The 21,874-nt window shown below is 38.1% G+C and overlaps 1 protein-coding gene across 4 annotated transcripts in view; it reads right to left on the reverse strand.

Annotated features, from left to right (window-relative positions):
* Nucleotides 1-21,641, reverse strand: part of SPAG1 (sperm associated antigen 1) — a 45,138-nt gene extending 23,497 nt beyond the window's left edge. Inside the window, exons 1-10 of one of the 4 annotated variants that reach the window (XM_056330575.1) lie at nucleotides 21,592-21,641; nucleotides 20,102-20,243; nucleotides 19,371-19,530; nucleotides 18,898-19,023; nucleotides 14,229-14,296; nucleotides 11,950-12,068; nucleotides 11,333-11,438; nucleotides 5,640-5,770; nucleotides 4,869-4,975; nucleotides 2,316-2,478 (exon numbers count right to left, since the gene is read on the reverse strand). In XM_056330575.1, the coding sequence (XP_056186550.1) occupies nucleotides 2,316-2,478; nucleotides 4,869-4,975; nucleotides 5,640-5,770; nucleotides 11,333-11,438; nucleotides 11,950-12,068; nucleotides 14,229-14,296; nucleotides 18,898-19,023; nucleotides 19,371-19,530; nucleotides 20,102-20,243; nucleotides 21,592-21,616 (1,147 nt within the window). In that variant the 5' untranslated portion in view covers nucleotides 21,617-21,641. The other 3 variants (XM_056330576.1, XM_056330577.1, XM_056330578.1) reach the window with 3 other exon arrangements.
* Between the last annotated feature and the right edge of the window lie 233 nt (nucleotides 21,642-21,874).

The following is a 21,874-nucleotide window of genomic DNA, read 5'->3' on the forward strand; positions in this document are numbered from 1 at the left end:
AGGAAAAAGGCGTTCTGACGCTTCAATGCCAAGTCTCAGTGTACCAAATCAGCAATCTCACGGTGCACAAAACAGGAGGACACGTAAAAAATTTTTTTTAAAAAAAAATTATAACCTGAACTGGGAAAAAGGTCTTACCCAGAAGAAGAATATTCTGTTCACCTCTGAAGTGTAACAAATAAACAATACACAAAGAAAACACTCTTTAGGCAACATCTTTTCCCATTGTCAACTTACAAAACAGAATTTTGTCTGTTATGAGGTTTCTTGTATGTGCTTGAAAGTGTATCTTTTAAAGAGAGATCTGTTGTCAACTTTAGCGGTAACAGGTTGAAAATCATTTTAAAGCACACTTAGGCGTTATTTGTTTAAATCCACTCTCCTTTTTATGAATAAATATTTGCTAAATTTCAGAACTGTTTACTACAGTATTTTTTTAAATTATTGTAACAGATCAAGTAAATACTGCACAATTTAGCAGATTTTTATGAATTAAAAGGGGCTTTTACAATATATTTATCTTTAAACCATATTTATCACTTGAGATTGTAAATTCTATACACATGTCGAAACATCAGATGCTTTGTCAAGCACATACAATTTTGGTTTTTACACTGCCTGAATTATTAATTTTTACAGTCTCTAGAACAAGCAATTTTCCATCTCCATTGTACAAAAAGGATTTTATTTACTTTAATTTTCAGTTACATAGAAAATGAGGAGAGACTACAGTTTATTTAGACTGTTTTGTTCAAAGCTGAGACATCAACTCTCCAGAGCTAAAGAAAAAAAAAAATTTTGTTGGTTTTCTTCCAATCTCTAAATGATAAGTTTGGTAGGAATGCATGAGGCTTACCAACTAGGATGTGAAATAAATGTCACTAGTACATGACAGGACTAGGACTACATGGAATATATGACTAGATGTATAGAGAATATATATAAAGATGCTTAATCTACTTATTGCTGTTAGGTTCACAGAACATCGCAAATTTATTCAACAACTGCAATTACTTTGTATTTGTTTCCAGTTATACTTGAAAGTAATCTATGAAGATGCTTGCCTCCTAAATCTCAAAAATGCTATGTATATCACATGAACACATGTGACATTGATGTCAGTTGACAATCTTCCCTATGTTTAAAAGCCTAACCTTTCATCAACAGAATGGGAGCCTTCCTATGGAGCTAGAAGGCACTTAGTCATCTGAATGCTCCCAATGGAAAGCAACTCCAAATTAACTCATATTTAAGGCTAGGGGCATGACCCATCCTTTCTTCTACGGTTTTAGCTGAGGAGAGCTCGTGGATTATCTACCAATTTTGAAAAATGTAGCATACAAGTAACACATTATTAACACACACGTACAGTCTAATATTCACACTTAAGATGGAAAACCCACAGACTGATTTAATGTCAAGATAAAGAACTACATAGGCCACCGAAAACACAAAAGTCACAGCTGTCACACCACATTACCTTAAAGAACAAACAGAAAGCAGCAAGGGTGGAAATCAACCTAGGGACGTTAGTTACTCTTGTTGCATGTTCAGACATGCAGCTGAATCTAAAAGCAACCTGCCAGTGCAAGCCTCAACAGCCCCCTGCTGCCTCGCTTCCTCCTGCAAGTCATGTATTCTGATTATGCCAGTAGCTCATCCCAGCAGCTTTGCAGTGAGTCACACGCTACACCAGAAATGGGAGCTGCACTTCAACTGCTTGTAAACTACATACAGTACAAGAATTACACATTGTTTACCTCCAATACATACTTTTGGAGCACACAGATGATCTCTTACATTAAAAACAAAAAGAGATTGATAGTTTTCAAAACAAACAACAACAAAATCAAAATTACATGCCACTTGATCATTTTTGCACCCTTTGATCCTATCAAGGCAGGAAAATGCAGAAGAAAAATGAGATGGTGGGAAGGCTGGAGAGCTGTGCAAGAGAAAGGGCTAAGGAATCCAAAATGTTCTCTTAATGCCAGAAGAAATTCCCAGCTGGGTCCACATCAAAAGGATAGGTAGAAAATTACACAGGACACAGACAAGTAGGCAATTTATAGCAACATTTTCCATGTGCCTCTGTTATAACCTTTCTAGAAATAATTCCAAAGATGTGTAATAAAACTGAACTCTAGATGTCATATTCTGGTCTACTTCAAGTAGTGAATGTAATTTTAATTTTCAAACAGGCAAAATTCTTCGCAAGCAAATATGGATGAATTGTGCAAATAAATATTGCAATATCAAAAGCAGTATTTTTTTCCCCTCAGGTTAAAATTAAATCAGAAATTACATGACATTACCTTTATCTCCACTGCTTCTTTCACATTCTTCTGTGTTTTCCCCTCCTTTTTCATCACCTTCTGAATCCTCTATATCTTGAATAAGTATTCTTTTTCCTTTGCCATGAGTCTCAGACGCAGGCTTTAAGCTTTTCAGTTTCTTTTCAATCTCGAGCAGATTTTTCTGCAAGGGAAAAACCAGCAATAACAGAAGCCTTTTTTTATAGGTATACAAATTGTAATTTATATACAGAAAATACATTCTCTTAAATAATCCATGTAATATCCTGAGGAACTATTGAGATAAATGTTACCAATATAAAACCAGAGAAAATAAATGTGATTCTTCCAAAAGTCAGTACCAAAACCAAGATCAACACTCTATTTCTGTCTCAGAAACTCAGAGGACATCACACAAACGAATAAATACTTTTCTTGATCAAACTGCTTATTAAGCAAAAAGCATTTTAAAAGAAAAAAAGTAGATTGTACTATTGGGATTATCTGGCACGGCCTACTCAGAAGAGCCGCCACGGGAAACAAGGCTTCTTTCCAGAATCTCCAAAAAAGCCTAAAATCTGTTTATGAAAATTTATGCTATGGATATCTGATGGAGGAGTGTAACTGATAGAACTAGAACTAAGAGACAACAATTTCTCTAGCAGTATAGCAGAAGGATGCTGTTGAATAATGAAAAGGTTTGCTCTTCTTGCAAGAACTGCAAATCAGATGATCAAACAGCCTCAAATTCCATACACATTTTTTGATTACTCAATAAAAAAATACTCCAACTGCATTTTATACTTTCAGAGCAGAGTAAGACACACCCCACATTATGCACTATGCTGAATTTAACTCAATGCAGTAGTACAAGGAAGTGCCATTTCAGTACTCACTTCCTCAAGAAAAAAAACAAAACAAGGACAGGAACAAGCAACAATTCACGTGGACAAAGTACCTTGAAGAATTACAGTTACTGACAAGCAATTTACCTTTATATTAGTGGCTCTGCACATGAACGTTCACTCCATATGTTTTCCATACGTTCCTATTTCACCCAAGAAGGTTTTGAGGATCCTCTAAGCAAAGAGCAACTCAAAAAATATACTGCCAAGGGCTTGTGACTTCCAGATGTCTCAGCCAAGGCATAATGGCTGGCACAGATACGGACAAAGCACAGACATCTGCTCTCAGCTACAGAAGCATCCCTCAGCAAAGCTACCAATGTATTTAGATCTCGGGAAGAATTTACGCAGAATGAGTATCTTACGTTTGGTACTGTAAGAAGTCTCAGCACAGCCTATCTGGTCATCTTTTCACCAAGACTGTTGTGGAGTTTGTCAACACAGACTCACAAACTATTTAGTAGTTCTGTCTGGTAAACACAAAAAAACCCCAAAAACCAAAAGCTCTTTTAGAACTCAAATCAAGAGAGAGGTGTTTAAAAAGAAGGTGGTGTGGGGGGAAGGCAGGCAGGTCGATTCCTTGGATAATGTGAAACCTGGGAACTATTCTGGACAGGAATTGAGCTCCAAGAACACCCTGAAAGGGATGAATGTTCATGTAGCGAATTTGACTTAACAGGCTTGGACCTCTCTCACTGGTGCAAGCAATAGCAGTGCTCAAATAACTCTACAGAAAGAAGTAGCAATCAAGCAAGCTGCTAGCAGCTCAGAATGTGCCAACAAGAGCTGAAGAGAATTCAGGTGATGAGGCAATTGCACAGCATCCAGAAGTCATATTAAAAAAAAATTGGAGGGTTATGATGGACTACTAATTAACAAAGAGCAATTTAGTATAGAACTGCCTAGTACTGTAGACTCTCAGGACATGTAGAGACCAAATGCAAGGACTGGTTTCTAAGCCACAAAACACCCCTAAAGAAGATACCAATGAATTTAGGACACTAACCAATCCTCTCCTAAATAGCTTAAGTAATAGTAGTACAAGGACCACATTCTGACCTTAAGTTTCCAAAGAAAGCACCCAGCTTTCTTAGATCCAAAATTTGCTAAGAAGGGTCCAGATTCATTAGAAGGTATGAAACGTTTCTCATTCTAGCCTGGAGGTGAGAAATTATTTCTAACATCACACTGAGATGAGGATAGATCCCAAGTCCTCTCCTTTTGGGTTAACTTCACCACAACAATAAAACCTTGGCATCTCTTTTGAATTTTTCTTGTAAATAGTGCATCAAACTTAAATACACCTATCCCCAATGGATCTTTTGAGAAAAAATCCTGAGTAACTTTGATCAGCTGACGCTAGCTAGTAAGTGTAAGCAGGTTCAGCAGCAAAATTTTATTTAGACACCTACATTATGTTAACAGAGAAGACTTGAGTGCCTACAAGTTCTCACAATTAAATAACAAACAGAAGATCTGGTCACATTAAATACCTAATTTCCACCACAGTCATGCACCTACGTGGTCTTGGGAAACTGATCATTGGCATAGTAGATTGACTGTGTCCTCAAAACTCATATTCAAATCAAACAATATAAACTGTACTCACTTTATGCTACACAACTGCATACAACCTCTTTATAGTCATATTCGACTGATTTATCTTTACCTTAGCTGCAGCATTTTCTGGTTCAACACATAATACTTTGGTCAGATCCTCCATAGCTGTCTGGTAATTCTGCAGCTGATTGTGTACTGTGGCACGGCGCATTAAAGCTACAAAGGAGGAAGAAAGTGTATTATTTCTGTATTAAAAGCATAAAGTGGATAAAAAGACACTATTTTTTCTAGCTATATTAAGTGCAAAATAGGTTTTTAAAATTCTGCATTTATTTCATAATGACTGTACTAGTAGTAACTATTCTCTTCATCATTTTTAACAATGCAATTTCACATGACACTCTTTAAGACAGTGATCATGAATTGTGAAACATCTTTTCATCCTGTTCCAATTCTTCCCCTCCTCCCATGCAAATACAGTTAGCTACATTCAAGCTCTTGCCTTCAGAAAGGATTAAATCAGCAACTTCCATTGTTTTCATATCACTTTTAAGGCAATTAACACTTCAGTGTGGGTATTACGGAAACAATGCATTGCATGAATACAAGAGGGCTTACAGTCATCACATGAACAACTAGAGTTAGCCCCATGCTACCACATAAGGATACCCATTACAGACAACAGGACAAACTGCGTAAAACTTCCCTGATCCCAAAAATACTTTTAAAGTTAGTTTGGGGAGCTACTCTGTTCCCTTATTTGTGTTTGGACTTGATCTAAAGCTCAGTTTAGTCAACTAACAACATGAATAGGTACGTACTATTTAATTTGCTAGAAATAAAATAATACATAGAAGGGCAAGTTTGTATTCTACTTTACCTTTTACATTGCCAGGTTCCATGTCTAGTACCTTCTCACAATCCTGCAAAGCACTGTCCCAGTCCTGAAGTTTGATTTCTGCTTGAGCTTTGTTATTATATGCAGCTGCAGTGGGTATTACTGATATACTCCTGAAAAAAGGGAATATTGACCAAGGTAGGCTCGTAGTTAGAAAACCTGAATGTAGAAACACTTCATTATTGGAAGCTGAAAACAGCATTACAACAATATGAATACTGATAGTATAACCACAATAGTGGTTGGAAACTTGTTCCTGCGAGACCAGAGGCAACCATCCACCAAGCAGATTTACCATCTTCAGAGGTCTGTTGCTGGCTCAGATCTGAGATGTTGCAGTGAAGATGTGATTGACTCATCTGTTACTTGAACTATGACCTCTTGCTGCCATTCACATAGACTCAAATGAAACTGCCAAATGAAACCTTTGAGAGTATCAAGAGTAACTACAGAGCTCTGAAGGTTATGCTAAAGAGTACAGGAGGCTACACGAGCTTCTCCTTGATCTTGCTTATAAAACAGAAAGACTCAGGTAGCAGTGGGTGAACTGTCCAGGTCAGTGTCTGGCTGGGTAGCTGGTACTGTAGGCAGGGCTTTAGCTTCTATAACAACAGGATCATCTCTGAGGAATAAGGACAACTGGGATGCATATGACAAAGTGGTGCAAGAGAATCTTTGCTAACACCCTTGCTAATCTAGTAAGAAGAACTCTAAACTGTGTTCACTGGGAAGAGAGGGCAATATGGAAGTGCCAGGGGGACAGCACACTGGAAGAGACTCACACTTCCCTTCTGAAAAAAGCACAGCTGGAGGACAATCTCAAGGGCTCGTACACAAATGCACAAAGCATGGGAAACAGAAGAATAAAAGGTCTACGCAGCTATGATCTCAGTGGGATAACAGAGATATAGCAGGACAACACGTGTGGCTGGAGAGCTGTGATAGATGCATGCAGGCCCTTTAGAAAGACTAGGAAGGTGAGGAGGAGGAGATGCCTTCTAGTCTATGCAGCTATTAAATGTGTTAAGGTTTGTCTTGGAACAGGCAAGAGAGTGACAAGCCAGTCAAGAGAGCTGGTGGGTAAGGGTAAGAGTAAGAGGTCAGACTGACAAGACGGTATCATGGTAAGCATCTGTTTCAGGCTGCTTCATGAAGAGTAAGCAGAATTCTTCTTCAGGCAGCCAGAGAAATCCTCATACTTACAGGCTTTGGTTCCCATGGGGGATCTGAACTACCCTGGTATCTTCTAGAAGCGCAAAATGACAAGGCACCAGAATTCTATGACATTTCTGGAGCATATTGAGGGCAACAAGTTGATGAGGGGGAATGCTCTGCTGGAATTATTATTCACAATCAAGCACTAGTTGTGAATGCAAAAGTTGATGACAGCCTTGGCTGCAGCAACCATGAGATTGTAGAGTTTAAGATTCTGAGAGAAATAAGCAAAATGAACACTAGAAATGGACACTAGCCCTGGACTTCAGAAGGCAAGATTTTGGCCTGTTGAGGAATCTGCTTGGCAGGATTACAGGAAGAATGCCCAGTAGGGCAAAGAGTGCCAAGAGCTGATCTAAGGACAGCTGCCTCAAAGCACAAGAATGATCCTTTCCAAAGTACAGGAAGTCAAGCAAGCACAGAACAAGAGATGACCAGAGAACTCTTGACAGGTGGCAGTGGTTATAGGCTACCCAGAAGGAATGTAGAGACACTGGCTAAGTGCAAGTGATGGAATTAAGAAAGCAAAAGCTCAGCTGAGGTTGAAACTAGAAAAGGGACACAAAAAGCAACAAGAAACATTTTTGGCTGGTTCCCCCCCACCCCACCCCCCCATCTATCAGCAGCAAAACAAAGATTAAGGAAACTGTGGGACCACTGGTCAATGCAGCAGAGGAACTAGAGAGAAAGGACATGGAAAAGTTTGAGTTTTTTCCAGTTTCTTTGCCTCATCTTCATTGGTAAGGTTTGCTGTCAGGCTTCATCGAGTCTAGGGGCAGATTCTGTAGGAGGGAAGCAGTACCCATAACACTGGAAGATAAAGTTAGGAAACAATACATTGGATATACATGAGTTCCGAATGGGGTGTTCGGAAAACTGGCCAACATTACTACAAGACTGCTCTATATCATCTTCGAAAAGTCATGGTGATTGGGAGAGGTTCCTGGTGACTGGTAAAGGCAAATGTCACATGTATCTTCAAGAACAGCAAGGTGAAGGACCTGGTGAACTACAGGCTGGTCAATCTAACCTCAGTTCTCAGCAAGATTACAAAGTAAGCCTTCCTGAATTCCTGTCCAGGCATATAAAGGATAAAAAGGTGACTGGCAACAGATAGCATAGATTTTACCAAGGGCAAACTACGCCAAGACCTGCCTGATAGCTTGCTTTGCTTACTGGCTCAGTGAAGGAAGGAAGAACAGAGGATGTTGCTTACCTTGACTGTAACAAAGCCTCTGACATGATGTCCCACAGTATTCTTCCAGCCAAACAGGTAAAACATGGACTAGATAGGTTGACAGTAAGGCAGACAGAAAACTAACTAGGCTGCTGGGCTCAAATAACTGAGCCACATAAAGTCCAACCGGTGTCCAGTTACTAATGGCCTGCATTTGGGATCAATATTTTTAAACATCTTTATCAGGGGGTATAAGACGGAATAGAAGACACCCCCCAGAAAGTTTGTCAATGATACAAAGCTGAGGAGAAACAGTCAATAATACACTGGACAGCAGAAGTCCAGTCAAAAGGACCTTAACAGGCCAGAGGAATGGGCTGGCAGACTTCTCAGGAAGTTCAAAAAAGGCAAGTACAAACCCCTGCTCCTGAAACAGAGTAACTCCAGCAACAGTACAGGCTGGGTGCCAACTAGCTAGAAAGCAGCTTTGCAGGAAAGGACCTGAGGGCTCTGGTGGACAACAAAATGAACAGGAGTTAACAGTGTGCTCTCAAGGCAAAGGTGACATACTGCATGCTGGGCCATATTATCAAGACTGTAGCCAAGTCAGCAGAAGTGATTCTTCCCGTCTCTTCAGCACCTATGAGAGGCAAGTGGAATGCCTGCGTGCAGTCTGGGGCTCTGCTGTACACAAAAGGCACGAACAGACTGCAGTGAGTCCTGCATGCCACCGGGATACGTAGGGGACTGCAGTACATGCAATACTTACGAGGAGAGTCTAAGGTAACTAGGTTTGTTCAGCCAGAGTGAAGGGTCAGGGGAGGTCTTGTAGCTGTTTTCAATTACTTAATGGGAAGGTATCAAGAAGACAGAGCCACATACCCTTCTCAGAAGTGCACACTGATAGGACAGAAGGCAAGAGACACAACTTGCAAAAAGGGAATTTCTGATGACATCTTAGGAAAATTTACTGGAGGAGTAGGTAGATACTGCAACAGGCTACCCAGAGAGGTTCTGATATCTCCAAGGATGGAGATATTAAAAACTTAATTGAACAAAGCCCTGAGTGAGTAACCTAATCTAACTTGGCCCTACTTTGATAGGCAATTTGCCCAAAATATCATTCCCTTGCAACCTAAACTATCGTATGATTCTGCAGTGTAAATGAAATTAGTAAGCACAGTGATTTCACTAGAGGTACGCAGAAAAACAGGCAAGACCCATTTATTTTACAATCACATCAGTACAATAGAATTATGTCAGAGCATGGCCTCTGCAAAAGTTTTGACTCTCTTTAGAAAGAAGAGAGGTTTGGTTTTTTGTAAAATGGAAAGTATTCTCTACGTTCACCTTAGAACAGGAGGCCTCATCACAAGACAGTGAATAACTGTACCCTGTGGTTCTTTTTATACAGAACTCTAGTCTTTTTCTATTTTAGCCACATACAAATAACCCCTTCAGAATATTACCAATTCACTCCAATATATGTTTTATTTAAAAATTTCTAAATGTAAGAAAATAGGAATTCTTAATGGTATTATAAAAGTGCCCAGCTAGAACAGCATGCAATGTCAGTATCATATGTTTCAGAAGGTGTACTACAATGCCCCACGGGGGTCAAATAAGAAAAGACTCTCCATTAGGAAAGATTCTGCCCATCCTTACTAATTAATACCTTATTTATGCCCCCAAAGCAGAGATTTTTACTTATTTTTATAGTATGGATTTCCATTTTATTTATTGTATATGAAATACAGCAATGGATGTTTTTTACATTCACGTCCACGTATTAAAAAAACCAAGAAAGATGTTAAGGCTGCAATTCAAGAAAAATAAACCCAAAACACCACTACCACAAATGCCTCAGTTTAAACAGCCTGTGCACTATGCATACATTTGTGCACGTACACACATGAACAATCTCCAGGTAAATTTTCATAAGCTGTTCTACAAAACCCTGCCTTGTTCAAGGACAGTGCTTTAGGTGCTTCCTAAAGTTTTATCTATTCAATATCTATTTTATTACTGTAGCACACAATTTATTCCTATTCATTATTTTCTCCACACTTGACTGCACTGACCACAGATGCATTAACTTTCTCATAATTTTTTTTTTAGGATATCCCACTATAATATCATAGCCCATGAATTATCTTAATATTTCACCTTACCATAGTGCCGTACCATTACCCTCAGTTTGCACTGGTAATTAATACCCCAAGGCTCCCCAGGATGCTTTCAATTTCTAAGTGATAACTTTGACACTTCCAGGATCTGTGAGTTTTTTTAAAGTCCTTATAACTTCAAGGCATGAAGTTAAACATGTTTAACTTATTTATTTTCAATTAAGAATTCTTCCATTAAGAAATTGAGGGTTTTTTAATGTTAGTTTAATGTGTGAGCAGTGAGCACTTTTGCAAGTCAGACCTCTAGTGTCTCAAGATGGGTAACGTGCAAATGAGAAACAAATGCTGGTCTCCCAAAAATCCTGGTTTGTATAAATGACATCATCTTTGAACACTGTGAAAAAGGTAGAGAAAAAGCCCTAGTTCTGCCAAGGTAGCATTCAAAAAATACCTTAACTGAAATGTTACCCTTCCCTTCCTGTTGTTCTGAATTCCATTCACCTTCAACTTTTGTACTTTTGAAACAGATACAACAGAGGTCCTGTAGCAACAACCTCTATTTATACAAATAAAGCAAAAGTCTGAACGTAGACCACGGAGCACTAAATAAGGCACACAACCTGTAAGAGGCTCTCTCGTTTTTCTTTTTATCCTTTTTTTTTTTATTTTTGTGTTTATACAATTATTTTCTAGACTGCCACCAATAACAGTGTTATGATGAAGCTGCACACTGGTTTTTTCTTTCTCCTAAGAAGAGGGACTTTTATATATCTAGAATATCAATTTTACTTACTAATAATTGAGATAATCCTACTGATATCATTAATTAGAATTATTTTTAAAATAATTCAGTTTCTCAATTCACTGCTTATCCTTTTATTTTTGCAAACTTGCCCTTGAATCTCAATCTGATGGAGCTTGTGACACCTGCAGATTGCATCCTGTCACTCTCTAGCCACTTCTCTTCCTGATAAATAAAAATTAGTATCAGGATGCAACAGTGCTTTAAGTATTCTTCTGTCAAATCTTTTTGCCCTTTTGAAAATAATCTAATTGTCACTAGTTGCTTCAGTAAGAAGTTGCTTTATTTACACTGCTCTAAAAATATTCACAAGTAATAGTCATTGAAATAACAGAACACAATAGTGTTTACTCACCGAGTGTAATATGTCACTGCCTCCACATAATCACCAGTGGCAAAGGCTTCATTGCCCTTTTCTCTTTCACGAGTAGCAATAAAAATCTTCTCTTTCTTTGTCATGCCTAGGAAAAAATTATATACAGAACAATAAACAACTCGCATAGGTGCAATCAAAACACTGTCAGCTAAAATACTTTGAATGTAATAATCTGTATATTATTTTTTTCAAATAACATGGCTTACTAAAAGATACATATATATATATATATATATTTTGTTTTCTATAATAAAAACCTAAATTATTCTGATAGGCATACAATTCAGAGTGCAAGACAGAAAGTGGCTGGCTAACCTCTACCATGGGTTTATAATAGCAGATGTATGCTTCACTTCTTTACCACCTAGGGCTCTCAACCTAAACACAACATAATTATTTTAAATTATTAACACCAAGACTAGTTTTTTTCAAATATGTCTCTAAGATCAGTTGGCCTTGTAATAACTTTTAGAATCTTTAGGGCCTGAAAAATAGATAAAGACACTTTTGACTCTATAATACGCTTCTTCAGTTTGCATTCACAGTCTACTACACAGTATTACCATTAAAGAAAAAGTATGTTTCTAAGACATTACCAGTTACATCTATTTTCTTTTCAATTATAGGTAGACGTGGCCTACTAAAGAATCTTGCTTTTGAGTTACTTTCTTCACAGCCTTCATCAATTTTAGAACATTCCTTTTCTACATCGAACCTAAAATTAATAAAAATCACAAATTCAGTAATGCTGTGTATGAAGACTCCTCTACTAATAGAAAAGTTTCCATTATAAACTAAAGGAAAAGAGAAATAAAGGTTGTGTTCAATTACCCATGACTAGCTAGGAAAAAGATGTTTAGTCTTATCTCCTTTCCTTGTGGTGGTGTTTTGGGTTTTTTTGTGTGCTTCTCCTGCTTATATTTTACCTCTCCTCTTCCTCCTCCCTTCTGGTTAAAACCAAACAAACCAAACCAAGAAAAATGTCTGCATCACCTCCTCACCATCTCCCCAGAAAAGACAGGCAAAACTTAAGCAACACTATGAGGCAGCTCAGTTCCAGCCCTATCAAACATTTCCATTAACCTTTACCAAAATACCTATGAAACAGCTTCAATACAATTAATATGGTAAACAAGAAAGATTTCAAAATAGTCTCAGACACTTCCAAGGTGTCTCAGACACTTCCAAGCTACGCTAAAGCTGCTTTTCAAAACAGTGTTTAGGAATTTATATCAAATAAATATTGTCACCACACTCCTATAAAACAAATAGTGTAGGAATTGGTCATTACTCTATCTGGAAACACTAAATTCACTGCTTTTCTGTGTAAGACAATGAAAAATAAACAGCCTTTGTTTTCCACAATAATCTTGACAATATGAATGAATTCTATCTGAAATAGACACACAATTTTGAAAATTTATCCAATTCAAAACATTTTCAGGCAAGACTAGTTGTTCTCCATTTTGATTCTGACCTTTTGCTAACTTGCTTTTACCTTTTTATGATAAAGTTAACCACATTTCAAATTAAGTGTTTTTCAAATATGAAGTGAAACATTTTGTCCAGAAATTGCATAAACAATATTTTGAAGGTTTTGAAACTAACCCAAAGATGTTTTGAAAACATGACGTGCTTCAAACCAGAAAACTTGTTTCAAATAATTTCTGTTTCTGTATACTCATATAATCCAAAATAAATACATTACATGGGAAAATTCACAAACCATAGTATTATCAGCATGCTAAAGCACTTTAAGATAGAGTATATAAAACTGTAAACAAAATCCCCAAATGGTTACTTCAAAGGATACAGTGGAAAGGGGGATGAAAGAATAAATTGTTGCAGAAGTTGTTCTGATAACTTATTTTGTTCACATTTGAGTAGGAAGGCCCCCATTTCTGAAACACCCATGCATGAAAATAACTAATATGCACAACTGTTTGTAATAACAGCATCTTATGCAGACAGGGTTTTTGTAAGGGTTTTGGGTAGAGCAAAGCATTCTAAGAATTACATTACCCAAACCCCACAGTCTCTAGATTTAGCTCCCCATCTACTGCACTGGAAACTTACGTGTCCTCGCTCTGGTTCTACAGCATCACATTCCAGATTTCAGGAGCTAGAGAGATGCTGCTACTACGCAACACACAGAAATACATGTATTTCCCCTTCCATGTTCAATGATTTGGGGGCATCAATCTGTCACATAACTTGGGAGGGTAACATGCCACCACTACATGATGCAGAGTGTGTCTTTGCATCAGGGCTCCATCCACTCTAGAAATATTCAGTTACTGTCTAAACCTCTAATTATGTGTAATTGCATCTGAGCAAACTGATGCACCTGCCTCAAGCTCATTCTTTGAGGTCGGTAGGGCTCAGTGCAGAAATAAGGATTCATCAGTCGTGTTTTTAATTGAGAATTGTGGCTTGAGATACACAGAACATAAAATTTATAAGCCCATGTTAAATAACCCTAGAAGTGCTTTCAAAAAAAGGATAAATTAAGATAATTGTAATTCCTTATTTTTATGTAACTCCATAGATTTTATATCCTAGATATTGAAAGGAAAAATGAAATCTGAAACAAAATCACTTTTATTTCTATTTTCTGCTGACTTGCTGTCTTTCATGCAGCTTGTACAAAAGTATAGATTGACTTGGTCTCAGCTGTTAGCACCACACTGCATTATTTGCATTTTAACAGAACATTTACTATGAAAAACCTAAGTTTCACCCAAGTGTTAGAATTCCCTGAAACGTTTACCGTAATGCTGTATTTCTAGAAAACACTTTAAAAAACCACCACATTCCATTATTAAACAAATATGTAAGATTTAATAAAAACCTAAATGTAATGGATTTAACATACTTGTCCCATTCACAGTAATCCCGTGGTATGTTTTTCTTGTTTCTTTGTTTGTTTTGTAATTTTTTGTTCTGAAAGAGAAACAGACTGTAAGACAATTTTTAAAGCAGGAATTCACAGGCTTTTTGTTTTGTTTCAGCAATACATATTCCTAGTAACTAACACTATGCATGACTAATTTCAGCATAGCCTTGACTACTTAATTCATCTTGCTCTAAAAAGAATCTTCATATATTTCACATATCATTGTATTCTGAGGAGCTCTTCAGTCTCACACTCTCTCTACTGCCCTGTTAAACGTCACAGAGGCACCGAATAAACTTTCAGATAGGAGACTGCTCTTCCTAATTAGTATCTTGTGCTGCCATCTTCCAATTCTTTCAACACAGCAACTCAGAGAACCTGTGCTAAGGTCTTGGGAAAACCCAGCCTTGTGATGAGGTGTTGGATGCTGAGATTGAATCAGTAATTTTGTTTTAAGCTTGCAATTCCCAAGAGAATGCAATGGCACAGATTTTCAAAGTCCCCGGACCCCTCACAACAAGCTTATAAATGTCTGACTTCAAAACACTGCCTGGACTTCTTTTGACTGTTTCATACTCAAGCTAACTCCCAAGATGATTTACACTCATTCTAGCTTTTAGACAAGCTCCATCATTAAGGTTTGCCTTACCTAAAATTTATCCTTAGGACCTTCCTGCAACAATCAGTCCCAACCACACATTCAACTGACTTGCATCACAACCCACCTCCTACACAAACGGAACCTTTGGCATCTCTTCTACCTCTGTCATCAGACATATTTCTGATATGTCCCTCCTTGTTCATTGACTTCAATGATACTTAATAGCAAGGTGTGGCTGCAAACGAGCATTCCACAGTAGAACAGCCAGTTCCCATCTGGTCTGCCCTGGCTGTTGAGCCCTCCTCTTACCTTGCAATCCATCAGACAGTTCAACCAATGTTAAGTGTAAAGTTGCAGATTTACAATTTTCTGGGTGCAAACAAACCATTTGATACGAGATTACAGTACAATCCCTGAATATCTGTACCAGTTCAACCAAGCACGTGATAAACTGGACCAAAGAAACAAGCTGCAACCTCTTACACTAGCTTTACCAGTGGTGACACCGTAACAAGGAAATACTTCTGCAGTTGGATGTAAACACCTCAATTTACATTATGCAAATGTGACCCCCTTCCTGTAAACACTTCTGACGACCTATAATGTTAGGTTACACAAACTTTTATAGCATATAACTTTAGAATTACTCTTAATGTTCTCAGTCTTTCAAGAAGATAGACAAACTGACTGATACATTTAGGGATTAGTACATGTTTGGAGGAGGTAACTCCCAAACATGGCTTCCTGAAACATCAGTTATTATGTATGTGTCCTGGTATATATTACAAACTTACTAATATAAAAAATATCAATTTTTTTTTCAAACCAGAAGTTCTTAACTTAAATAACCACAAAACCAGTGACACACTCAGAAGAAAATTCAAGGTATTTACACTAATGCAACTTTAATTTAGGGAGAGAACTACAGCATGCCCTTTTAAGGAATAAGGCAGAAGCATTGATTCAAAAATGCACAGTTTTTAAAATTCCAGGTCTCATATTCTGGGGACCTTTGAAAATAAGTTGCAGATCCAGCAGAGTCAGTAATTTCTCAATCAGTAATATTTCAGAGCATCTTATCCAAGTGGCTTTAATGAAAAAGGTATGTTTGCATGCTGTGGAACTGGGCGGTATGTGGGTATGTAAAGTCTGCCCAAGTCATTTTTCTTGCCAGAACTCACAACGCATGGGTCCCACAAGGTTACAAGCCCAGCGAACAACTTCTGGACCAAAGATCAAAGCAGACTGACTTCAGGTGATACAAAATTTGACATTGGTTCTCCTCTTGGCCCTGTGTGATGGTCTAAGACATTCTATTCTGTGCCAGCTAACCAGTATTCTTTTTTAGTTCAGAGTATCCAAAATAACATGAAGTCTATATAGGCAGTATCACAATGGATGTTTATAACATAAAACTTGGAATGTGTGTTGCATGCCCTGGACTGTAGCATGAGGAGGTATCTGAGGACAGAAATCTTTCTGGAATAGGAAACTGAGTTTGGCAAAGGAACCTAACTCTGCTGAAACGCCATCAATACAGTATTTTGGAAGTGAGTATCTTTAAACCCATGCTTTAGTTCTGTCCTGGAAAGTGAGGCATCAAAAATAATAATTAAGCAATGTGGGCAGTTAAGAACAGAAAAACTGAAGCTCTCTCCAGTCCTCTTTTTATTTTGTGGTATAGACATAACCTCACAGTCCTGAGCAGTCTGTCCTGAAAGAAAGACAGGGGTCTAAGACAGAAACTTTCATATTGTGTTAAAGAGGGAAATATTCCAAAAATGGATAGAAAAAGAATGAACTTTATGCAAAATCTTCCCCATGATTCCACACCACATAAATAAATAAAAACACCACATAGAATTATAAGCTATTAGTAGTGAATTGAAACTGTACCTACATTTAGTATCAGCATGAAAATTGTATCACAAATGCACCAAACTTGTACCCATTGGTGAAATCCACTCTTTTAGGGTCAATAAGGATTTCCACAACTGGTTTCATTAAAGTTACTGAACTTTTTATGCATCTGAAGAGTCTTTAATCAAATAAAAATGTAAAATTATGGAAGTGGTTTTGGATTTCCTTCTAGCAGAGAGGAGAAACTTATCATGCCAACTTCATAGGTGATAATATGCTACAAAATTATGTGACGCCAGTGCAAAAAATAATTATAGTTTTAGCTGATCAGCTAAACATGTTTAAAACTTGTAAGATCGCACATAGCTTTATCAGCAAGAAAGAAATAACACTTGTTTAAGTATATTATTCTGATTTTTTTGAGATTTCGTATTACAGGTATAAATCTAGTGTATACTACAGAAACATTCTTTTTATTCAGTAATGGTCTAGTAGTGGTATAACTGCACTGCTACGTAAAAACACTGAATTCTAACACTCATTTTCAAGCCCCCCTTCTCTCTTCCAGGACAGGTTACAATTCACTTCAAAGGCCATCTGCTTGGACAAAAGGAATGGAAATCACATACCACGGATAAGGCATAAGGCTATATTTAGGTTTCCTGGGTAATAATGCTAACACCTAAACATTGTATGGAGAAAAAAAGTGATAAAAACTTGACCTGAAGACTGTTGCATTTTTTAAAATAGAAAAAAAATTTCTGAATAAATATTTTGTCTTTGAATGGAGAACACATACTCTTTAGGAAAACTGTGTATCCTAGATTTCAAGCCACATTCCACCATTTTAGGCTTATATTCTGATCTGGATCCACTGAGTTCACATGATAATTTATTTACCATTTCCTGCTCTAGGAAACACACAAGACATAAATCAAGAGTAAAGCTACAGTGGCACTCTACATCTCAGCAAAACAGTATAGTTAAGAGGAACACGCATTGCAAAATGTGAAAGAGGACAGATTAATTAAAAAAAAACCAACCAAACCCCCAAAAACCAACTCAAAAGCACGCCTTGGTCACAATACTAACCACTTACAAAGCGTTACACTGAAATACCCAGCCTCTTTGTATACCACATAACAGAGAATGCCTTATTATCCCAAATGTCTTGGTCTGATCTTGAAGTACCAGCTGACAAAAAGTAGTTTCTGACAACATGGGAACATGAATCAGGTATTTACCAATATCCAATTATTCCAATAAAATCTGCCGTATTAACAATTAGTAAGAAATATCACAAGACCTGTAAGGATCCGTTCATAACATTTCTCACTTCCACACTTCCAAAAAGGTAAATCCTTCAGTTAATCTGTTGTAACAGTGCCACAATTCTAAAGAAAAATAGTGAGAATCAGACCGAACCCACCTATGATAACATCGGACAATTCACAAACATGCCATCCCACACCTACTTTTCTACCAGTCCCTCCAACAGACTGCATTTAGTACGAGTAAGAAAAGCTGCTCACAGACGAAACAGATGGCAGGCAGATAAATGAAAAAAAAACATGAGAAACCCAATACCTAGGAAAAAATGTAACCTTTTATTCTGTAGTTCTGAAGATTTGTTAGGTATGCTTTATGGCTAAAGCTGGAATACCAACTTAAGGTATAAAATAAGGGGAATCAAAAGCTACATGTGTGCAGTAGAACCCAATGAAGAAGTGGCTATAGAGTGAAACAGTGCAGAGGGTCTCCAACATCCACACTGTATGTGTTTCACGGTATTTATTTTGGACTAGTTCCTGTCTGAGCTCATGGAACAAAAGCCTACTGGCAGCTACAGGAAATCTCCTGGCATCATTTCATCTGAAAGGAACCTAGTTCATATGCTTAAACACTACTTTGAAATATGAATCAAAGAACATAAAAGGGTGTTTAAGGAGATTTGATCCAGAAATGAATTCTTGATCAGAATTAAAACATTATTACAGGACACATGCTAGTACTAAGGAGGCACTTTTGTTTAAGCATTGGTCTCTTGCAAGGGAACTACAAGGGTTTTATTTTCTGGTTAAAAAATAAATCTACTAAGAAAGACTCAATGACTAGAAATTTGTGCATATAAAACTTCCTAATTTTAGAAATACATGTAATTAACATACATTAGAAGACTGGAGATACCTGATTAGCAGGAAGACAGCTGCTGGAACAACGAATAGGAGGCAATTTATCTTGTTTTTCATGCAGTGTGTCTGCTCTTGGGAACTGTGGTTTCTTATCATCTTCATACATTTCTGTCACCCAGCTCTGAAAATAAATAAATATCTGTACCTTAAAGCAGGAAAGCAGACAGACTTCATAGCCTACAATGACCCTAACAACTCTCCCTGTAATGCACTGTTCTTAATGGGGAAAAGCAATTAAGACAAAAACCAACTGTATTTTTTTTAATAAAAATCTAAAAAAACCCACAGTTAAAATGGGCATTAAAGATTCAGTGGCATTAATTCAAGAAAATTTTAAAACCCCCAACATAATTCTTTTATCATTTCCTCATTTAATCAAATAATTACATTCTACTTAGGCACAAAAGGAAGATTGATACATCAAAGTGATTATATTACTGACCATTATAAATTAGAGTTATACTGTACCATCAGTTCATCATTAATTGTTTCCCATTCTTCAGCTGTGAAATCAGAAGCTGTGGCTGCAGGCTTATCTTTTCTCAGAGCTCTGCTCCTTGGATCTAAATGCTCAATACGCTTTTCACAAAACAATGTAAGTTCAGGATAACATCCCTCTTCACCAGACCTTTAAAATGCAAAGATATAAAAGTTACAAAAAAGAATTAAACTGCACTGTGTCCTCCACATATCTCTCCAGGTGTAGTCACCACAGTGACTGCAGAGGACTGTTTTCCTGTTACATTTTAATTCCACTATCACTTAACAACGTTTTGATCAGAAAATTCCAGTGAGTTAACCTTCAATCACTTTCCAATGGCCACAGACAATTCACAAATACTATCATAGTGCTCATAAAAAAATGCTTCTGTCATTTTCAGCAAAAGTTAAACAGGCACGGCATCTGAAATTACCACAGTTACACAAGATGACTTCATGACAGAACCAAAACCCAGCAGCAGCATTTAAGAAAAACCTGGCATTGAGTTACTCAAACCTTTTGGGTGGTTAGAACAGGACTTAGATTTTCTAGCGTTATCATTTGGAGACTTTTAACATGATTACTTCATATTTTAATTTTTAAATTAGAAAGTCACAAAGAGGTTCAAGGCAAGTAGAGTATTTAGGTAAGAGTTCCTTCAAATTTAACAGAACAGGAATATAAATTGGTAATGAAGGTAAGAAAATACAATGTTTACCTTAACACCCTAAGAATCTTTTCCAGGTGTTTAACATCTGTGCATTTTTCAATGAACTTGTAGTCCAGATGACCGATAGGTATTTGAAACGTTTTAGTGGTTCCTTGGTCCAGCCAAAATGGTACTGACTCATCACCCATACCTATTAAAAGGAAAAAATACAGTGATTCTATAGGCACTTAATTCTATTTTGAAGCAATGCTTATTAATTTAAGGAATAACCAACTCTGTTATGCAAGCAGACCTACAGCCACAAAAGAGAAATTTCAAATTTGAACACCTGATCACACAAACTTCTTGACAGAGGTTTACTGAAAAAAGTACACTTTGGAAAAAGGCTACGTACAGCTCTATTGCTTGTGCAAGCAGTCAGACTGCTTAAAAAGAAATTGCCAATTTTTGCCTACCGCATTCTCTATTTTTCTTTAAACACAATATGGTACTGTGGTGGGGATGAACGAGAAGATGATGCAGGACCCTCTATTTTTTTCAGAGCGTAGATGTTACCCAACTCAGTGTATCTAATGGAATGATAACCTTTGGCTTCTCTGTAGCCAAAATAAATCCAATTGTCTTTCCTCACTAACTGCATTTTCTGGGCCTCTGATTATTTATGTTACTATATATTATATTGGGTGTTAGATATACATATATATTGTATACATATTATTACATTTCTATTATTACTGTACTAAACCTGCATCTTTTCCAGTAAGTCTGTAAGTGATGACGTGAGGTGTTCAGACTGGGCACTTCCAGCCTCCCTGTACCTTTGACCTGCTCACCTGCATCTTTTTCTATTTTGATTCCAAGCTCTATGGAGCAGAAATTCTCCCCTCATGTTATATAGTGCTTAAAGCAGTAAACAAGTACAGTAAGAGCAGCTAGCTCATATGTGTTAACAACTATGTATGAATATAAACCTGACTAAAATAACTGTGTTCTAACATCTAGCATAGTTACACATATTAGCCTGCAGTCGCACAAAAATGTTTACAATACAGTATCACTTAAATAATTACTAGTTATAATTAGGTATTACATAAGGATAGGATTCTGCCCCCAAAATGTAACGGTTTCAGGACAGGAAAAGACACAACATGCACGGAAAGAGACGAATACAGGAAATAATTAGGGGTAAAACGCAAAAAACATCACAAACCTGCAACCTTTCCTCCCGTGCCGGTGTTTCCAGAGGCGTTAGGAACCGGACACCACACCTCGGTTGCGCAGGGCGCAGCTCTACTACAACACAACTTTCACGCCGCGGAGCCAGGAATTTACCTTCCCAAGGCCACCGAAGGCTCCCCTCACGGCGCGGCCGGGGCGCGGGCAGCCCCAGCCTAGCAACTGTTGCTATGTACAACATGGCGGCCGCGCCCGGGCGAGCAGCGGCGCGCACACGGGGCTGTCTTCCCCGGTGACCCCCGTACAAGGCTCCCCAGCGCCGGCAGACACACCGACGCGACGGCCCGGACTGCAACACCCACCTGCCCGGTGCCCCGGTGCCGCCATGGTGCAGCCGCCACCCGTCGCTGGGCTCCGCCGGCCGCCGCGCATGCGCAGCTGGGCTGTGGCGGAGGCCGCGCTGCCGCCCCCCTCCTTCCTCCGCCGGGCGGGAGCGGAGCCCCTAGGTCAGGGCTGAGCGGGGCGACGGGGGCAGAAATACAGGTTTAGTAAAACATCACCCGTTCGCTTTCAACGGAGCATTTCATTCAGCTTCGAACCACCACTCCCCTCCCAACACCGGTCTCCACAACGCCACGGCCCGCC

This window comes from Falco biarmicus, chromosome 3, assembly GCF_023638135.1.
Source record: "Falco biarmicus isolate bFalBia1 chromosome 3, bFalBia1.pri, whole genome shotgun sequence".
Taxonomy (NCBI): Eukaryota; Metazoa; Chordata; class Aves; order Falconiformes; family Falconidae; genus Falco; species Falco biarmicus.